Source organism: Cyprinus carpio, chromosome B19, assembly GCF_018340385.1.
Source record: "Cyprinus carpio isolate SPL01 chromosome B19, ASM1834038v1, whole genome shotgun sequence".
NCBI classification, from domain to species: Eukaryota; Metazoa; Chordata; class Actinopteri; order Cypriniformes; family Cyprinidae; genus Cyprinus; species Cyprinus carpio.
The window spans coordinates 4,468,135-4,487,470 of record NC_056615.1 but is presented as its reverse complement, the minus strand read 5'-3'; the positions used below and the strand labels follow the sequence as shown (position 1 = coordinate 4,487,470).

Sequence of the window (19,336 nt, the reverse complement as noted above, 5' to 3'; positions counted from 1 at the left end):
ATGCTGATTATTAATAATAATAATGTATGTGCTTTTTCTGTTTTTGCACTGAAGTGTATCTGTTCTTCTGTCCGGGCGATGCTTTAGTGTCTCGCTATGGTTTGTGCTGTTGTAAATTTTAGGGATGCACGATATTATCGGACTGTAGTGGTTCAAGGGATCACAAATCTCCCGGTTCGGATCACATTATTGTTTTTGACCCACGGATCGGATAATTTTTCGGATCAGCAAGAAAAGAAAAATATTTCAATTTAACTTGCTTTCCATTTATTACTTAAAGCGAAGTACTTCTTTGATACCACAGCAAATACAACTAGATAAACTAAGAAAATTTAAACATGATTAAAAAGACAAGAGAACAGCCAGTAAAAATAAGAACAAATACACAAATTACAAGCATAGATAAATACAACAGAATATGTTACAAATAAAATAAGGTTGGTAGTAACACCGCAGAGTAGGGGTGTGCCGGTCTCAGAATTGGTGATGACGGTTATGACGTGAGTCAAATGTGACGGTTTATAACATAACCGTCGGGGGGGGGGTATTAGTTTGAATAAACGAGCAGACACTGATTAGCTACTTGCTCTACGTTTATTTAAAATTAACAGCAAGACAACTAGCAGTGAATGTGCTTTCCATTAAATGAATCACACACAGTGAACAAATCCTTAACAAAAAAAAAAAAAAAAACTTTGCAATGAACGTGCTTTGTTTTTTAATAAATCACACACAGTAAACAAAACCTTTTAAAACAGTAGGCTACTTGTAACAAATACCGTTTTTTCCACATATTCTGCACACAGGCTCATCAAGATTTTCTGTTTTTTTTTTTCCGTTGCCATCTGGATTAAACCCGAAAAATGTGCCCATATAGGCGATGTAACATTTTTTTTTCGCAACGAGATCCATCGGTTTTACCTTTCTTCACGAATTTTTAATTTGAGCCGGAACATGTTCCGTCACCTCCGACGTTGGATCCGGAACATTTTTTATTGGATCCGGCACCTCAGTCCTATGTCACTATGGGAAATTAATCGCCTAAATTAAAAAAAATTAATTAATATTTGTGTAGTGTTAAATGTTGTTATCGATAGAGATACGCAGATGGGGTATTATTTCATCTGCAACCACATCACAAAACTCATCATCCGTGCCAACGTTTTTTGAGCAAATTTCAAAGCTGCACCCGCCCGCCATCCGCTGATTGTTTTGCGGTCTATGGACGATGCAATGCTTTGCTGATGCGAGCCGCAAAAAAAAAAGCCCTTGTCTGTTCTAGAAAGGATGCAGCAAAGATATTTAATGCTAATGTATGAGGCATAGGCCTACGCTGAGTTTCATTTACGATGAGATGCGCTCTAGTTCACAGTGCAGTGCAAGTGAACGTGGCGCGCTGGCGCTTCCATGTCACGGTTATCATTGTCTGCTATATTTGCTTTTTATTTATTAAAATACATGCAATTGGTTGATGAAACATTTATTAAAATTAAGATAAAATTTGTACAAAACGAAATTTGTTTTTAAGAAGGGTTTTCTACAAAGCAAAATTTAATGAAGTGGTAAATATCATGTCTGACGATTTACAAAACTTCATTAAGTGGTAAAAACCATGTCTCCCGATATATTGCGCATCTTATGATTTTTTCATATAAAAAATGAAAAAAATTTTTGATAAAAAATGTTTGTAAAAAATATTTAATAACACGGTTTTGGCGGTTATAGAGTTCTAATGACGGTGTTCAACTATAACCGCCGGTCTCACGGTTATATACTAACCGTCACACCCCTACTGCAGAGTAACACTGTATAAATTAAATATAGATTTTTATCACAGCTGTTTTGTTGTTTGATGATCTGTATTTATAGGCCGCTGTCCCTTTAAGACCTGATGCATGGATACGATATAATGATACACATCACATCCAATTTTTTTCTCAGCTGTTTTCATTCACTTGAGACATAACTGACTGCGCTCACCTTAATCATTGTCGAGATGGGTATTTTGTCATATTTTTATGTGTATGTGTCTTCAGAGGATTAATAAAATAACCTATTTCTTTTTTCGCGCTGTATGAAATAAAATTCCCTGCTTCATGTGTGTGCGGCTGTACACGTAGAGAACAGCGCGCAATTAATGAATCGAGTTCCCTTTTGCCTTTTCTCTCTGGAATTGTTTAAAATTTGCTTGCTTGTGTAAATACGAACAAATGATAAACTTATACTTTATTATGGTTAAATCTTGCAATTTATCTGCGGATCACATGCCTGCTGAACCGTGGGGCTTGGTCCATGCGGATCATGGATCAACTACAATCCGTTTAACCACTATCGGACTGATATCGGAATCAGTCGATAATGGCTTTAAATGTACATATCGGCATCTGCCCGATATGAAAAATTATGCCGATATGGCTTGATGATAAGAGGAATGCGTTAACTCACATGTGCTCAGGTTGTGCTAGTGATTAGATCACGTCAGCAGTGTGGCTCATTCTTGAAGCAAAGTTTTATCTGAATGGTGATTAGGTTCACTGTTTTGGATCGCTGCATTTAATCTGTGAAAGCACATACAGAATGATGCATTCGGTGTATGATAGAGTAAACAGTAATCTCACGTGCAGCGGCAGCAGTGGCATCCTTCCTCTGGCCCTAACGCCCGTTCAGTAAGGAGTTTTAATCTGTAGGGAGCGCTGTTGGCCTACTTCTAATTGAATTAAAGTAAAATAGCCTACATAACGTTTAGACTGCATTTCTGATTAAAATAAGCAGTAATTGATGTCATAAAATGAGTATGTTTTAATTTAAAGGTCAGAAGCTATAGCATACATGAAAAAAATGACAAACTTGACACTTGTAAATTAAATAATTTTATATATACTGATTTATTCATTAATGTGTAATACGTTTTTTTTTTTTTTTAACAAATCATAAGCTCTAAAAGAGTTTCAGAAATTTTACAACTCTTTTGCTTTAGACCATTTACAAATATTACATTTTTAAATAAAATGTAAGGGTTAACACTGCATCTTTATGTGAAAAAAATGCAGTGATTGATATATAGTTTATTTAGGCTATAGTTATTTTCAAAGCTTTAATGTACTGTCAGAAAACCTTCATTAATGTTTATTTAATTCTAACAAATAAGTTGTTAAAAACTAATCAAAAATAAAAAATATTTTGCTCATTATTTCTGCACAGGAGGGACTTGGTGTTGTTTCCAAATAAAAAGAAATATATCGGTATCGGCCAAAATAATTTGAAAAATATCGGCATATCGATATCTGCAAAAATCCAATATCGTGCATCCCTAGTGAATTTGTTTTCGTTTTGTGTGGAATGAGGGAGATTTATCCTAAAATATTGAAGTCAGAATACTTAACACACAGACACACACACACACACACACACACACACACACACACACACACACACACACACACACACACACACACACACACGTACTGATCATTGGTGTATGTTGTGGTTATTGAGAGACACAACCAATGCATTAAAATGTTTTGACGCAACCTTAAGGGTAATCATTTAATAGTTTAAAGTGACATTTGTTGTACTCTCTTTTTAAATGTGTGTATTTTTATTAAAATTGGAAGTCTCTTTAAATTTTAAAACTGAGTTTAAATTAGATAAACATTTTTTATTCTTTGTCACGTAACCTGGAACTATATTTGTATTATTTTTTTAGAAAATAGTTTATATGAATGGTTCATATGTTGGTGACACTTTATAAGTATAGAGTAACAAAATTATTTGCAAACTATTATATTATTGATAATTCATAATTTATAGACTGTAATCTCTACATTGTTAATACATTAATATGCTATGTACAAATAGTGAGTTCATTCACTGTCACAATTGTTAACAAATTATTATTGTTTAATCGGCTCATATGTACAGAGTTATGTAATGTTTTATTATCATTTGATAACAACTTGTTAAGCATACCTAAGTGATGTACAGTATTTAAACCAGTAGTAAATGAGTTGTTAATGGCCATCAGGAGTAAATAATTCTCACTTTAGATTAGGTCACAGAAAATACTAAATTAAAAGCAATAACCTGCGTTTATTAGACATTAATTGCACTAATACCAAGTGTTCCTACAATGTTTACAAATACATTTACAAATACAAGCATAAATGTGTATCAGTTCACTTTACACATAAACATTACACATAAAGTCCTTTACTATGAACTAATAACTTTGTGATGTTTTTGTGAATGTTATTTATTTATTTTCCTCGTTACCCTATCCCCAGTCCTAAATTAAAAATATAGTAGGCAGAAACATGTAAAAGAACAGTAAATACATAAACATGTAAATATTTTATGATTTTGTGTCTATTCAAACGTAAATACTGTAAATGAATGCTTCATAAAATACATACAGACAATCATGAGATCACATTGTAGTACATCAGTAAGCATAAGGATGCGATTAGAAAACAAAGGATAAAATCACATTATATAAGCTAATTAAACAATAATTTCAATTACTATTTATACAAAATTAATGTATTAACAGTGTAGAAACTACAATTTATAAACTAGGAATTAACTAAAAACTAATAGTTTGCAAATTATTTATAAGTTTGGATCAGTACTATCAAATATTATGTTATGTGTTACAGTGAAGAGATACAGTATGTTAATCGCACTTTCAAAATATCATTGACATAGGGCTATAAAAGCGATTAATCGTGATTAATCGCATCCAAAATTAACGTTTGTGTTTATATAATATATGTGCGTGTGTATTTATATGTATAAATACACACACATATACTGTATGTACATATTTAAGAAATATATGTAATAATTTGATAATAATAAACAAACTTGAATCTTGAATGCAATTAATCACAATTAATTGATTTTACACCCTACACTGACATACTCTAAAACCGGTAGTGATGCGTCTTAATGTGGCAGGTTTGAATATTTTAATGCATTTTAAATATAATTGTTGTTTTAAAAGTATTTTAAAATGACATACTAAAGTGTTGTGTCACTGTGATGCATTATGAATTATGTTTTGACACATTTCAGTACTCACATACAGGCTTAAGTTTATTTATGCTGTACATTTCTGGTAATGTTTGAGTGTGAAACAGTCTGATAATTGAATAAAAGCTGTCTTACGTCACTCAGGCTAAATCTCTTCTCAGATGAGTTGTTTTGATTTGTGTGCCTCTGTGCAGTTTTGGTTTAGTTGTATTGCTTTTGTTTTCTTTGTTAATTTTGCTTATCCAGAGTCCATGCCTTAGTAGAAGAACCACGCCTTTTGTCCCTAGGGTCCAGGTAACATCGTCAGACTTCTCTCTTTCTCTTTCTCTGCTCAGTCTCTTTTTAAACTTTTCTTTCATTTCTGGCAGTCTTTTTCAATCCTTCATTACTCTCTCTCTCTCTCTGTGCGTTACTTGGAAAATGCACTGCAGGAAAGTTTCTCCCCCTTTGCTCTTTTGTTCAGATTTTATTTTTTCCCCCAAAATTATACATCATTGCCCTTGCGATTTATAACCACAATTCATAAGAGCTGTTTCATTATTACAGTATGAATTTTGCTTAATTAATTGGACGGCCTTCTTGCCGAGGCTGAAATATTCTGCATGAATTATATACTGTTTTTAATCATTTTTTTTTCCTCACTTTTTAAATGTGGCATGTTTTTAGCATCGCTTGTTAAATTAAATCTCTTTAAATTTCAAACTGATTGTTTTTTTATTTTTTTGTCATGTAACATGGAACGTTATATTTGTATTATGTTATATAGACAATAGTTTATATGAAATGCATATGTTTTCCTAGTTTAAATTTAGCATGAAAAATTCATGATTTTATAATTGTTAGTACAAATGAAGCCCGGGTTAGATCAGTACTATCAAATATTATGTTCTGTGTTACAATGAAGAGATACAGTATGTTATTTACCACACTTTTGAGATAATATTGCATTTTCCAATGTAGAGAATTTCTCTAAACCTCATAGATAATAAACAAATTGTACCAAAGACTACTTAGGCAAACCTGTATGGATTTTTTCTTATGTGGAATTCAAAAGATTAAAATTGGCAAGATATCATTGACATAAAACCTGCAGTGATTTAAAAAATAAATAAATAAATAAATTATATATATATATATATATATATATATATATAGATATATATATATATATATATATATATATATATATATATATATATATAAAATATTTAAAAAAATTATAATCTTTATAAAATAATAATAATAATATGGGTTTGGCCCATGTTTGGAAAATGTTTGGAAACCTTTTCAGACAAAAATGGATTTCATACTGTTTCCTGATGCAGTCAGCTAATAAAAGCACAGACCTCGATGCGTCTGTAGAAGAATCACAAGGTACAATTTGTTTGGACTGAAGCCTTCCCCCTGCTGTTTTTGCAATGGAAGCTTCCTGGATTGCTCTAGTCTGTACTAAGCTCTTTCTGTTGCTTTACTGCATGCATTAGTACTGGAGTATCTATCTAGAATAGCAAGTTCTCTCTAAAGGTGCATTATAGACGTGTGTTTCTTTCAGCTTTAGTGATCTGGAAGGGCAAATGCTGGGAGGACAGAAAATTTCTATCGATGAACGCTTGAGAAGTGCTCAACGTGAAATAATTAAATGTTGACTTTGTCATTCGGGCAATAAAACTAGCGATGTTTATTTGATAAATTTAGAAATACTATTGTGTATGTAGAAAAATATTTGAAAACAAAATACAGCAAATATATTATTACATTACAGAATAAATTATGGATATTATTATAAGTGTGTTGAAATATTACAAACAAATTGGTGCATTTAATTATTTAATAAATAGGCAGATTTAAATAATTAACACTGATTTAATTATTTCTAAAAAAAATATGATTTATTCAATTAAGTGTATTAAACTTTTGATTTATTTCAAAATAAATTATTAAATTTATTTTTTTTTGATTATTTGATTATTTAAGGATTTATCTATTGAGAATTATTTTCTATCTGCAGTCTTCCAGTTTTTGCCCTTCCTGTTTTTAGTTTTTTTTTTTTTTTTTTTTTTTTTTAGGATTTATTTACTGTGTAAGAATAGATGCATGTGTGAGATTGAATCTTTAGTTGAATTCGTTCCGAGATAGCTGCCACTGAGACTTTCAAAGCTGCTTTGTTTAAATTCTGCTTTGGGTTGAAATCAGATAATCACACAAAGTTAGAGTATTTTCTGTTCTGCTGTGTGGTATGTTATTTGATTTGGATTGCTGGGCTTTGAAAGTGTCTGTCAGTTTTAGAGTAAATTTGACAAATTGTGATTACTTTGGGGTCATCTGATTGGACGAGACCTGTGGCAGACACGCCCTCATCCCCTGGCCAGCCAATGAGGGATGGGATGGGATAAGGCACAAACAACCGTTCACATCCTCTCACCTGCAGCCCAACATGCCAGATGGCACAAATCATAGACAAGAATATTCTGGGTTCAATGCAATTTTAAGTCAATTAGTGTCCATCAGTGGCATACTGCCGATTATTCCAGAAACTCGTCCCTCAGTTTGTATCCTGGTACAGTGCCTTGCCCTGTAGTTATTGCAGTACTGTTTAAATAAATAAATAGGTTACAAACTGTGATACAAGTCAAAATTATTATCTATAGTAATGAAGCTGTATTTAACCTGGATTATTGAGGACAGTATAAAGTCAGACCCCTTAAACATTGTGTTGTCAAACTATGTGATTCAGTGCTTAGAAGTAGTTAAATTTAGCTGATGATTAAAGACTGAGGAGCTGAGAGGTAGTCAGCTAGATGTAGTTGGTGTGTGCTGGTGCTGTTTCTGCTCTGGGAAAGATCTGCCAAGCATGTGATGCTGCACACATTGCACAAGTGGCTCTGCAGGTCTGCCCTGGACCTTCTGGGGTGAGCTCTCCTCACAGACCTCCTAACAGAGCCCGTCTCTTCCTGCAGGTCAAGCTGTGGTACGATAAAGTAGGACATCAGCTCATCGTCACTATCCTGGGCGCCAAAGACCTGCCTTCACGAGAAGACGGGCGACCCAGGAATCCATATGTCAAAATCTACTTCCTCCCCGACAGAAGGTACGTCAGAGTTCAGATATATCCAGTTTGTGTCCTTCAAAACAACTTTGAATAAGGATTTTAAATGATAACAAGTCTCACCAAAGCTCTAATTTATTTATTTATTTATTTATTTTATCAAAAATACAGTAAAAATAGTAATATTGTGAAAAAAAAAATTATATTTCAAATAACCAATGTCTATTTGAATATATTTTTAAATGTAATTTATTTCTGGGATGCAAAGCTGAATTTTCAGCATAATTTCTCTAGTCTTCAGTGTCACATGATTCTTCAGAAATCATTCTAATATACTGATTTGCTGTTTTTTCAAAATTCTTTAGAAATTCCCAAAAACTGATTTTACATTTCTATGCAATTATCCATATATATATATATATATATATATATATATATATATATATATATATATATATATATATGTATATGTGTGTATAAATATATATATATATATATATATATATATATATATATATATATATATATATATATATATAATATATATATATATATATATATATATTATGAGGAGGGGTTGAAAGCATTATGCCATAACATCAGTGATTGCTTCTGTACTGATAAATAACAAAGCACATAATATTGAAGACTCTAAAACTGAATAATAATCTGTCTGAGTTTGGAGAATCCTCAAAGTAGAAATTTAAAGATGTAAAATAAAGCTAAAGTGAATATATTTGTTTCTATGCACAGTGAGCACATGAAGCCTTCAAAACCACACTGACATAATTACTTAACTATCAATTTTTATAGTAAACCCATTGAGTATTTTCAGGACACAAAGTGTATTTTTTAGAAGACAGCAAACTTTGATAACCAAGACTTCAAAACCTAGTGAAATACACTGCAATCCTCAGAATCCTCCATTTGTAGAAGGGATTTTAACCTGGGGAAAATGAATGTGAAATATTTTGCAACCCAGATAATAAAATAATAACCATAAAGTTATGCATTCCATTTGTAAGTAAGAAAAAAATATATTTATTATCTGAAATAAATGAATGAATGCATAATTAGGTGTAATGATGTCTAAAAATGTGTGCATTTAATTAAAACGTTTCAAATCGGGGGTCCTTGGATTGGTTTAGTGTCTCTGTGGGTCTGTAAAGTCACACCAGCAGCTGTAAATTATGAACTCACCTGCTCTTCTCAGCGATAAAAGCAAGAGGAGAACGAAAACAGTGAAGAAATCTCTGGAGCCCAAGTGGAACCAGACATTCATGTACTCACCGGTGCACAGACGAGAGTTCAGGGAGCGCATGCTGGAGATCACGCTGTGGGACCAGGCCAGAGTCCGAGAGGAGGAGAGCGAGTTCCTGGGAGAGGTGAGAGAGAGATCTCTCAGTATTTACACAGTATGATGCAAGACAGCTGTTGCGGCAGCTATATCAGACGTGAATAGTGAAGCACCAATTATAAAACTATTTTGTGCCTTCCTTTGCAAAGTTTGAACGCTTAGTATTATAACCTGAAGTTTTTTTTCTTATATTCCACATTTGCACTGCATCTTAAACTCATAAAACACTGCAAGTCATGATAAACGGATGTGTGTTTGATGTAAGTCTGGATGATTAATCGAAAAGGAATCGAAATTGAAATGAAGGAACTCTAACCAATGTAATTTTCCCATGTCAGTAATTATTTTTTTTTTAATCCCATTAATACTTTCCCCTTAAAAACATACTACCATAGTCGACTCTAAACGGATGTGAGCGTTGCACTCGCGTCTTTTGCAGCGTCTCGCACGTATAAAAAATTTAAACATTTTCCATGCAGCGCCGCTCATCAATGTCAGTTCCAAAACAGTGGACCAATCAGAAGACCCCGGAGGCGGGGCAAGCATTGCAAGCTTTTGTCTACAGCAGCAGGTTGGCATGGCAACTTTTGTATTTGTGACCCTGGACCACAAAACCTATAAGGGCCAATTTTTTGATTTATACATCATCTGAACAAATAAGCTTTCCTTTGATGTATGGTTTGTTAGGACAATATTTGGCTGAGATACAACTATTTGAAAATCTGGAATCTGAGGGTGCAAAAAAATCTAAATGTTGAGAAAATCGCCTTTAAAGTTGTCAAAATAAAGTTCTTAGCAATGCACATTACTAATCAAAAAATAAGTTTTGATATATTTACAGTAGGAAATTTACAAAATATCTTCATGGAACATGATCTTTACTTAATATCCTAATGATTTTTGGCATAAAAGAAAAATCGATAATTTTGATCCATACAATGTATTGTTGGCTATTGCTACAAATATACCCCAGCGACTTAAGACTGGTTTTGTGCTCCAGGGTCACATTTGATGGCACCATGGCAGAGTAGGCATTCTGCGCTGCACTAAAAAAAAAAAAAATACTTCCTGAGAGCTGCGTCTCATCATATCACCCAGCCCTATACTTTATATCCTGTGTGTTTGTGTGTGTAGATTCTGATCGAGCTGGAGACGGCGCTGCTGGACGATCAGCCTCACTGGTATAAGCTCCAAACACACGACGTGTCCTCGATGCCGCTGCCGAACCCCTCGCCCTACATGCAGAGACGCCTCCTGCACGGAGAGAGCCCCACACGCAGGTTACAGAGTACGTACTGTTACAGCAAACACAAGCACACACTCTCAGGAAGAAATACAAAACTGACACTAAGGTACAAAAGCTAGACGGTACATCTTTATACCGAAGTTTAATTTTGGGGTGATCTATCACTTTAAGTGTTCACACTACAGTTGAATATGATCTCAATCTAATTGTGAAAAGCAAAAATCACATTGAATCACATTTTCAAAGTGAGTCTGGGCCATTTTTATATGTGGAAATCAACTTCTGTGCGATTTTTACGTCAGTCATTCATCATAATTTTGTGTTTGATTTACCGTTTGTGCAAATCATAAAATAATTCATGAATTGCACTGTATTACTGTACATAGAGATATGCAAAAATACAAACATACTGTTCAAAAGCATTTGGTCGGGAAGTTTTTTTTTATGTTTTTGAAAGTATTCTCTTCTGCTCACCAAGGCTGCATTTATTTGATCAAAAAATACAGTAAAAATAGAAATACTGAATTGTGAAATATTATTACAATTTAAAATAGCTGTTTTCTATGTGAATATATTTTAAAATGTAATTTATTCCTGAGATAAAGTCATCATTCCTCCAGTCTTCAGTGTCACATGATCCTTCAGAAATCATTCTTATATGATGATTTGCTGCTCAAGAAACATAATTATCATTATCACACTTGTGATGAATCCTTGCTGAATACAATTAATATTATTAACATACTGATAAAATTATAAATAAAAGTATTGATTAAAAAGTATATAAAAAAGGACCCCATGCTTTTGAACGGTAGTCTGTTATCTGTTTAAAATTTAAAGAACTTGAAGTTTTTGAAAATGAATTTTAAAAATCAGATTTCGAAACTTTGCCAGTTTGCATGTAGCCAGTTTAGGCCTGCTTTTGTATAAATGTCCTGTATATTCTGTATCGTTTTTATGTCCCGAACTGATAAGATCATATTTTATGTATGTTTGTTTTTGTTGATGTTTCTTGTTTTCATGTTTTGTTTCCTTCAAAAAATATTACTGTCTATCCACCACTGACACATTTCCAGACAAGGGCCCATATTTTTACAACTCAGGTAACTTTGCCCTCCTTGCTCCAGCTAGCATGTGATTGGCCAACAGTGTGATTTTACTCTCCTCTACACTCTCAAAGTGTGATGTCCCCTCACTTCCGCCTCATGCTCTTCAGAAACCCACGCTGTCCCTCACAGCCTGCATGGAGCTGCTGACACCCATCACTGCTGCTACATGCCACCAGTCCTCATTGTACAGCTTCTCTGCCTGTTTAGGCCTGATCTTCACCATTACAATATAAAGAAAAGCAGCCTAGTTAACAGTCCCGAGTCACGCTTTTCCCAGCCTCTCACAAACCTTTCTGTGGTTGGTGTTTGCTGTGTTTCACTGTTTTAAATTCAGTCTAAATGATAGCAAACTTCACAGCGCTCGGTTCTGCTCACACTGATCTCGTTTGTAATATCTGAGTCTGAACGCAGTGTGTTATCAGTGTGATTTTCAACATGTTTTCCAACACACAGTCATGTTAAGAGGGTCTTTTCTTCATTGTGACTCTCGTCATCTCTCTCACAGGGTCACAGAGAATCAGTGACAGCGAGTTCTCTGATTACGACTGTGAAGACGGGATTGGTGTTATCTCAGGTACAGCTAAGTCACCTGCTTTAGCGCCGCACTGTACTTACAAAACTGAAGACTCGAGTCTGCTTGAAAGCATTTTATTCACTCCTTTTCAGTTAAATTCAGTGATCATTACATGCATATCAATACATTTATAATATAACTATTAGAAGTATTTGTAACAAACACAAAACATATATATTTCAGGGCTCTTTTTGAACTTTTGTGCACACTTTGCACCAACATATAAGTGAAATGTAATTCTATACAATACTGTTCAAAAGTTTGGGGTCAGTAAGGGGTCAGAGTAAGACTGTATTTATTTGATCAAAAATACAGTAAAAACAGTAATATTGTGAAATATTTTTGCAATTTAAAACAACTCGTATATATATAAATATATTAAAATGAAATTTATTCCTTTGATCAAAGCTGGATTTTCAGCATCATTACTCCAGTCTTCAGTGTCACATGATCTTCAGAAATCATTCTAATATGCTTATTTACTGCTCAAGAAACATTTCTTATTATTATCATCAGTGTTGAAAACAGTTGTGCTGCTTCCTATTTTTGTGGAAACAAGGATTCCCAGATAAATAGAAAGTTCAAAAGTACAGCATTTATTTGAAATAAAAATATTTTTGTAACATCATAAATGTCTTTACTGTTCCTTTTGATCAATTTATTATCTTTATTGAATAAAAGTTTTAATTTCATAAAAAATAAAATATATATATATATATATATATATATATATATATATATATTTCTGAGCTCAAAAACAGCCAAACACTGATTTAATGGGGCACAATCTAATCTGAATAAATGTCAGTTGTGTCTGTAATGATCTTCTCGATGTCTGATCGTACACGGCTTGTCCTGTTCACACATGCTTATCAACAAATCAAATTAAAGGATATTGTCAGAGAGAAGATTACTGTGAACTTAAGTCTCCCAACTCAGCACAAGCAAAAAATCCTCACTGTCATTTCACACTGAACGCATTGGTTCTCTTCACTTTTAAGGTGTTTTCATGTTCCTGAATGAAGTTTTGTGATATCACTGTAAAATAAAGTGTGGTAGACCACATAAAGTTCTGCTAAAAAAGTATTTGGACACCTAAAAATATCTTAATGCCATTGTATTAAATGCTACTTTGCGCCTATTTTTCAGTGAATGTATGATTTATAATTTGGTATTATTTGGTTGTTAAACGGCATTGCTGAAGTAAATGTGTGTTGTGTTGTGTTTGCCTCAGATTACCGGCACAATGGCAGGGATTTCCAGAGCTCCACTCTGTCTGTCCCGGAGCAGGTGATGTCGTCCAATCACTGTTCCCGATCGGACATGACCCGCACACGCTCGCGCTCACCCAGCGTGCCTCCACCGCAAAGGTACGAACAAACACATAAGAGCCGTTCGCTATGGGTCAAGAGGTCATATCATAAAACTCCAGACTTCCTTCCAAAGACAAAAAAAAGATGATTTATTGAAACAATTATAATTCTTCAGCTTTCTGACATCAAATGGATAAATTAGGGATGCACTGTCAGCCGATAATGGCTTTAAATGTAAATATCGGCATCGGCCAGATATGAAAAATGATGCCGATATGTCTTGCCGATAAGAGGAATACATGAACTCACATGTGCTCAAGGTGTTTTTATTCATTACATTTATATTAAATAATTGAAAATATATTGATTCATTCATTAATGTGTAATATGTTATATTTTTTAAAACAAATTATGAGCTATAAAAGATTTTTAGAATTTTTTTAACTCTTTTGCTTTAGATCATTTACAAATGTTAAATCTTAAAAAAAAAATTTAATGTTACAACTGTATCTTTCTGGAAAATGCAGCGATTGAATATAGTTTATTTATAGTTAAAATCTTCAGTGTACTGACATTATAAAAGAACTTCATTATTGTTTATTTAGTTCTAACAGATATTTTCTTGTTAAAAAGTAACCAAAATTATAAATAATTTACTTATAATTTCTGGAGAGACTTGGTGTTGTTTCCAAATAAAAGGAAATATATCCATATCGGCATCCGCTATTGGCCAAATTGAGTTGAAAAATATCGTCATATCGGATATCGGCAAAAAATTTTTAATTATTAGTAAACCTCATAGAAAAAAAGATACCTCAAATCCCTCTAAAGCACATAGTTACAATTAAACATGTTTTACGTTTTCAATATCTGTAATAATGGTGACTATTTAAAATTATTTTTATATCTTCAAGACAATATCAGGTATAAGGCATTTCAGTATAATTGTAAACATCTATCTTCAAGTTGTGGTTTATATGCGTTTTGTATGTGTTTAAAATCCGTGATGATTTTTATAAAGCAAGCATAGCTAGTTGTTTATTAGCATGCATATTGCTAGCATATGGGCTGTTTATAAGTGCTAATAAAGTGCATATTAATGCATAACCATATTCGAGATCACTTTACCTAAGCCCATACCTAAACATCACCACTACAACAACAACTACCTTACCATCAGTTAGCAGCAAATTAGGAAATTTGGAGGCAAAACTCAAAGTAATATGTGTTCATTGTATATCATTGTATTGCATTACAGTATATTTTTTTTGCTTTGATCATAAAACTAAGCATTAAAATATTATCTCACTAAGACATATTGTTGGGAGATTCAGAGTAAAAACTGATATTTTTATCATTTTATGTAAGTATCTGTCATACTGTTCTCATTGATTTACATTACAAGCTTTCAGAATTTCATTGTACTTTTTGGGCACATAAATATCACCATCTGCAACAAATCACATATTTTTTGCTGAATTAGGGCCTTTAGAAATTAGAAATCTTGCCATGGCAACTAGCTGAAATAAACAAACAAAAAAGAAATGTTGCAAAATATGTGAATTACTAAAATAACTTGAAATAAAATACAATTAAAGCTATATATATATATATTATATATATATATATATATATATTATATATATATATATATATATATATATATATATATATGAAAGCACAAAACAAGTTATTTAAAAATAAAAAATAACTAAAATAAAAGTTAGTTGGAAATAATCATTATGAATAATATATACATAATTTTTAAATAACACTGCTAACAATTAAAACTAGCACTAGTGTCCCTAGCGCTCTTTGTCATAGCAGGGCTCTGATTTTTTCTCCTTCAGTCGAAGTTTAGACCACGGTGTGAGAGGAGGACACTCGCTTTACGGCCCCCGACATCGCCTGTCTGAAGACAGATACTCACCAGACAGGTACGAGTTCACAAAACACGCTCAGATGCCACGGTTTACATACAGCCCTTGCCCTTAAAAGCTTTATTGTTTTCTAGATGGCCTTTGCTGATACTGGGAACATAAATGGGAATGTTTCCATATACCTTTGTAATTTCATATAACATGATTACAGAAATTCAGTGTGAGAAATATGATGTGCCACATCAACCATAGAAAGCAGGAAAAAATATATTCCTCCTCTTTTCTTTTTGACATCACTCTCTCATTCCATCTGCCAATCTCTCGCTTTTGTTATCTTTCCATAGCTCCATATTCAATAGCTCCGTTCAACCGTCTTTCTGTTTTTTACTCCCTGTGGTTGCAGCCAGTATCTTACCCTCCCTCCTCGAACCAGACACAGACAACCAAGCGTTGACCACGCTATCCAGGACCCCAGGTATTCTGTCAGGCCAGAGCAGCGTTACGCGACCCTGCCCACCTCCCCCTTCTGTCCAATCACAGCGCTCCTCTCACTTTCACCCTCCCACTTCCCCCTGCTGCTAGTTGATTGACAGGTGACAGCCTGCCCACACATAGCACTGCATAAGAGGTTGCTCTTGTCACTTTGTTTATTCATTATAAATATGAAATGAAGACTAGTGGAAGCACTCATACATAATTTATCACATCTTAGGACAACAGAGTCATGTTTCTACACAAGAAAACATCTGTTACTGAGACTCTCACTTTCTTAGACTTTAAAGGAAAGCTCAAGTTTTAATACAAGCAAAGCTCTGTCAACATGATTTTGTGACAAACTGTGTTACCATAGAAAATCATCTTCAGTTTTTTAATTAGTAATACACTCATTTTGCACTTATTTTTGCTAAAGTGCTTCTTACTTACCTAAAAAAATTACAAAATGATTCATCTCATTTCAAGACTTACAGTTTTAATGTGGCAATACTTTATTATATAACATAAATGTCACATCTGTTCATATTGCAAATGTATTATTTTAAATGTGATTTTGATTTGTTTTGTGGTATTTCATCTAATTTAAAATTAACTGACATTTAAAATACAGTAAATACACCAATATTGTAAAATATGGTTTTAATTTCAAATAAGCATTTTCTGTTGTAATATTTATTTTAAAATGTAATTTATTCCTGATAACAAAACAAGATCATCACCATAACTAACCCAATCTTCAATTTAACATTAACCTTCAGATATCACTCTAATATGCTGATTGTTATTATCTATTCTGTGGTCAAAAAGAAAGGCTTGTATTAAAACTGGCATGGGGATTCAGATATATATATATATATATATATATATATATATATAACCACAGTAATTTTGTGCACTTGCTAGTAATATCCAGTGTGCTATAGTAATGGACACAAATAGTTGCACTTGCACATTTTTAATTTTAAAAGCACTTCATATGCACTTCTATGGGATGAATAAATCTTTATTGCTGCTGGTGTGTACTGCAACATCAGTGATAGTTGAATGCTAGCTCTCTTGGCCCAAGGGTACTTGATTTCCGCATTTGTGCTTTGTGCGATCTTCACCTGTGCCTTCTTTCAGAGAGGAAGTGCTAAAGAAGGAGGGAAGAAAAGCTCTGCCCCCTTAACACCCAGATAACACCCACTTGTCCCACCCAAATCTAACCACCTCACTCTCGTTTCTGTTCTGACTCATAGTATGTACCCCCTCTATCGGGAGGACGCGGTCAGGTTACTGCGCTCCACTAAGATGGCCCGTGCATACTCAGACGGGGCTTACAATAGCATGGACAGGTAGTAAACCACAGCGGTTCGCTCTCGTTTTCACGATGCTCCTTATTTAGTGCTGTGGGTAGTAGTTTGGACTAGAACAGCTAGTGGCGCCCCTTACATCTACAGTATGTAGGGCTGCACGATAACTGGTTAATCATGAATTTGCTTAAATATAGCCATGAAATACTGTAATTTCATCAGAATCATTTCACTTTTTATATAAGCTTGTATGCTTTGCTCACAGATTTAGTCACTGCAAATAGCAGAGTTCCTGTATTACAGTTTTATTTGAGCAGTAAATCTCAATAGAGATCGCTAAACTCCAGCTTACGTGTTTGCTGGTGTTTACACCTCATCAGCGCTTTTTCTGTAATGTAGAGAGAGCACATGTGCATGATTGCCAGGTTGGGTAGATTACGTAAAGCACTGGGATGAAAATGTATGGATTTAAGAAAAAAATCTGATTGGGGAATTAAACACTTGACATCTGGCAACCATGACAATGAAAGCTTATGGAATCTTGTTACCATGTAAGGTGCTGAATTAAAATGAATAGTTAGCCCCAAAATTAAGATTTTGTCTTTTACTCACCCTCACTTTGTTCCAAAACTGTATGAATTTCTTTCTTCTGTGGAACATAAAAGAGCATATTTTGAAGAATGTGTGTAACCAAACAGTTGATGGTAGCCATAGTATTTTTTCTATACTATGGAAGTCAATGGCTACCAGCAACTGTTTAGTTTGTAGCGTTCTTCAAAATACAGTATAATATAAAATAAAAGAAACTCATACATGTTTGGAACAGCTTGAGAGTGAGTAAATGATGACAGAAATTTCATTTTTTTTGGGGGGGGGGAGGGGTGAACTATCCATTTAAACCAAGAGAGGTGGAAATCGTGATCATGATTAAAATGCAATTCATCGTGCAGCCCTACATTTATGTCACCAGATTTACAAAGTGTAGATTAGAATCCCTTTTAGGAAACTTTCCAGTGGGTGTAAAAGTAGACAATATCATCAAATATCATTTTTTTTAGAGAAATGTGGCAAAGGCTTGAAAAACGCTTTGGCTGTAGCATCATTCTTCCACCCATTGAGAAAGCTTAGTGCAGAAGTAGTTTCGGCTCCTCTCTGGAGCATAAAGTACATGAAAGGGTTCAGATTGTAACTTTGCCAACTACGCTACTAAGTACGCCAGCAATATTTCCCAAAGGAAATGTGTGCAGTGTGTCCTTATCAGCCCCCTCCATCCTTCCCGCCATGGCGTAATGAATTGTATCCTCAGCGCTGCTCTCTGGAAGGCTGGAGCTGTTTTGATGACTGAGCACTCACGCTTTCGGTCCTCCTAGAAATGAAAAACAACATGCTAAAAAGCCATGCTGAACCCCTTAGCAACTTTCTTACAATCACTCACAACAGCCCTGCACTGTGGCATTGAGATTTGCATGGGCAGTCTTTTATTTCTTGAAAATGGTAGATTTCCTGTAGCTTCAATAGTAGAGCATGGCACTAGCAACACTAAGGTCATGGGTTTGATTCCCAAGGAATGCATGAACCAATAAAATATATACATTGAATACAATGTAAGTCACTTTAGATAAAAGTGTCTACCAAATGCATAAATGGGTAACACTTTAGTTTAGGGACCAGTTTTTACTATTAACTAGTTGCTTTTTAGCATACATATAACTAGCATATTGGCTGTTTATTAGTAGTTATAAAGCACATATTAATGCCTTTGAGGCAAAAGTCAAAGTTAGTAGTTAGTTAATAGTGAGATTTGGTCCCCAAACTAAATTGTTACCCGTAAATGTTCCATTATCTTAATGTCCTATTATCTTGGAAAAATAGCAAGTGATATATCAAACCATATCATGAGAAAGAACGAATGAATGAATGAGGAAATGTGAATCCACAGCACCTTAGGGCTGCGCTGGACTTCTATTTGAGCAGGTTAATTATGTTTGGCACA

At 33.8% G+C, this 19,336-nt stretch overlaps 1 protein-coding gene across 1 annotated transcript in view; it reads left to right on the top strand.

Annotated features, from left to right (window-relative positions):
• The window catches only part of LOC109062646 (regulating synaptic membrane exocytosis protein 2-like), a 145,124-nt gene that overhangs the window by 75,426 nt on the left and 50,362 nt on the right, over window positions 1–19,336 (top strand). The window contains exons 14-20 of the mRNA XM_042745430.1: window positions 7,989–8,119; window positions 9,291–9,462; window positions 10,569–10,722; window positions 12,295–12,363; window positions 13,598–13,733; window positions 15,527–15,613; window positions 17,290–17,385. Of these exons, the coding sequence (XP_042601364.1) occupies window positions 7,989–8,119; window positions 9,291–9,462; window positions 10,569–10,722; window positions 12,295–12,363; window positions 13,598–13,733; window positions 15,527–15,613; window positions 17,290–17,385 (845 nt within the window). The remainder of the gene's footprint in view (window positions 1–7,988; window positions 8,120–9,290; window positions 9,463–10,568; window positions 10,723–12,294; window positions 12,364–13,597; window positions 13,734–15,526; window positions 15,614–17,289; window positions 17,386–19,336) is intronic.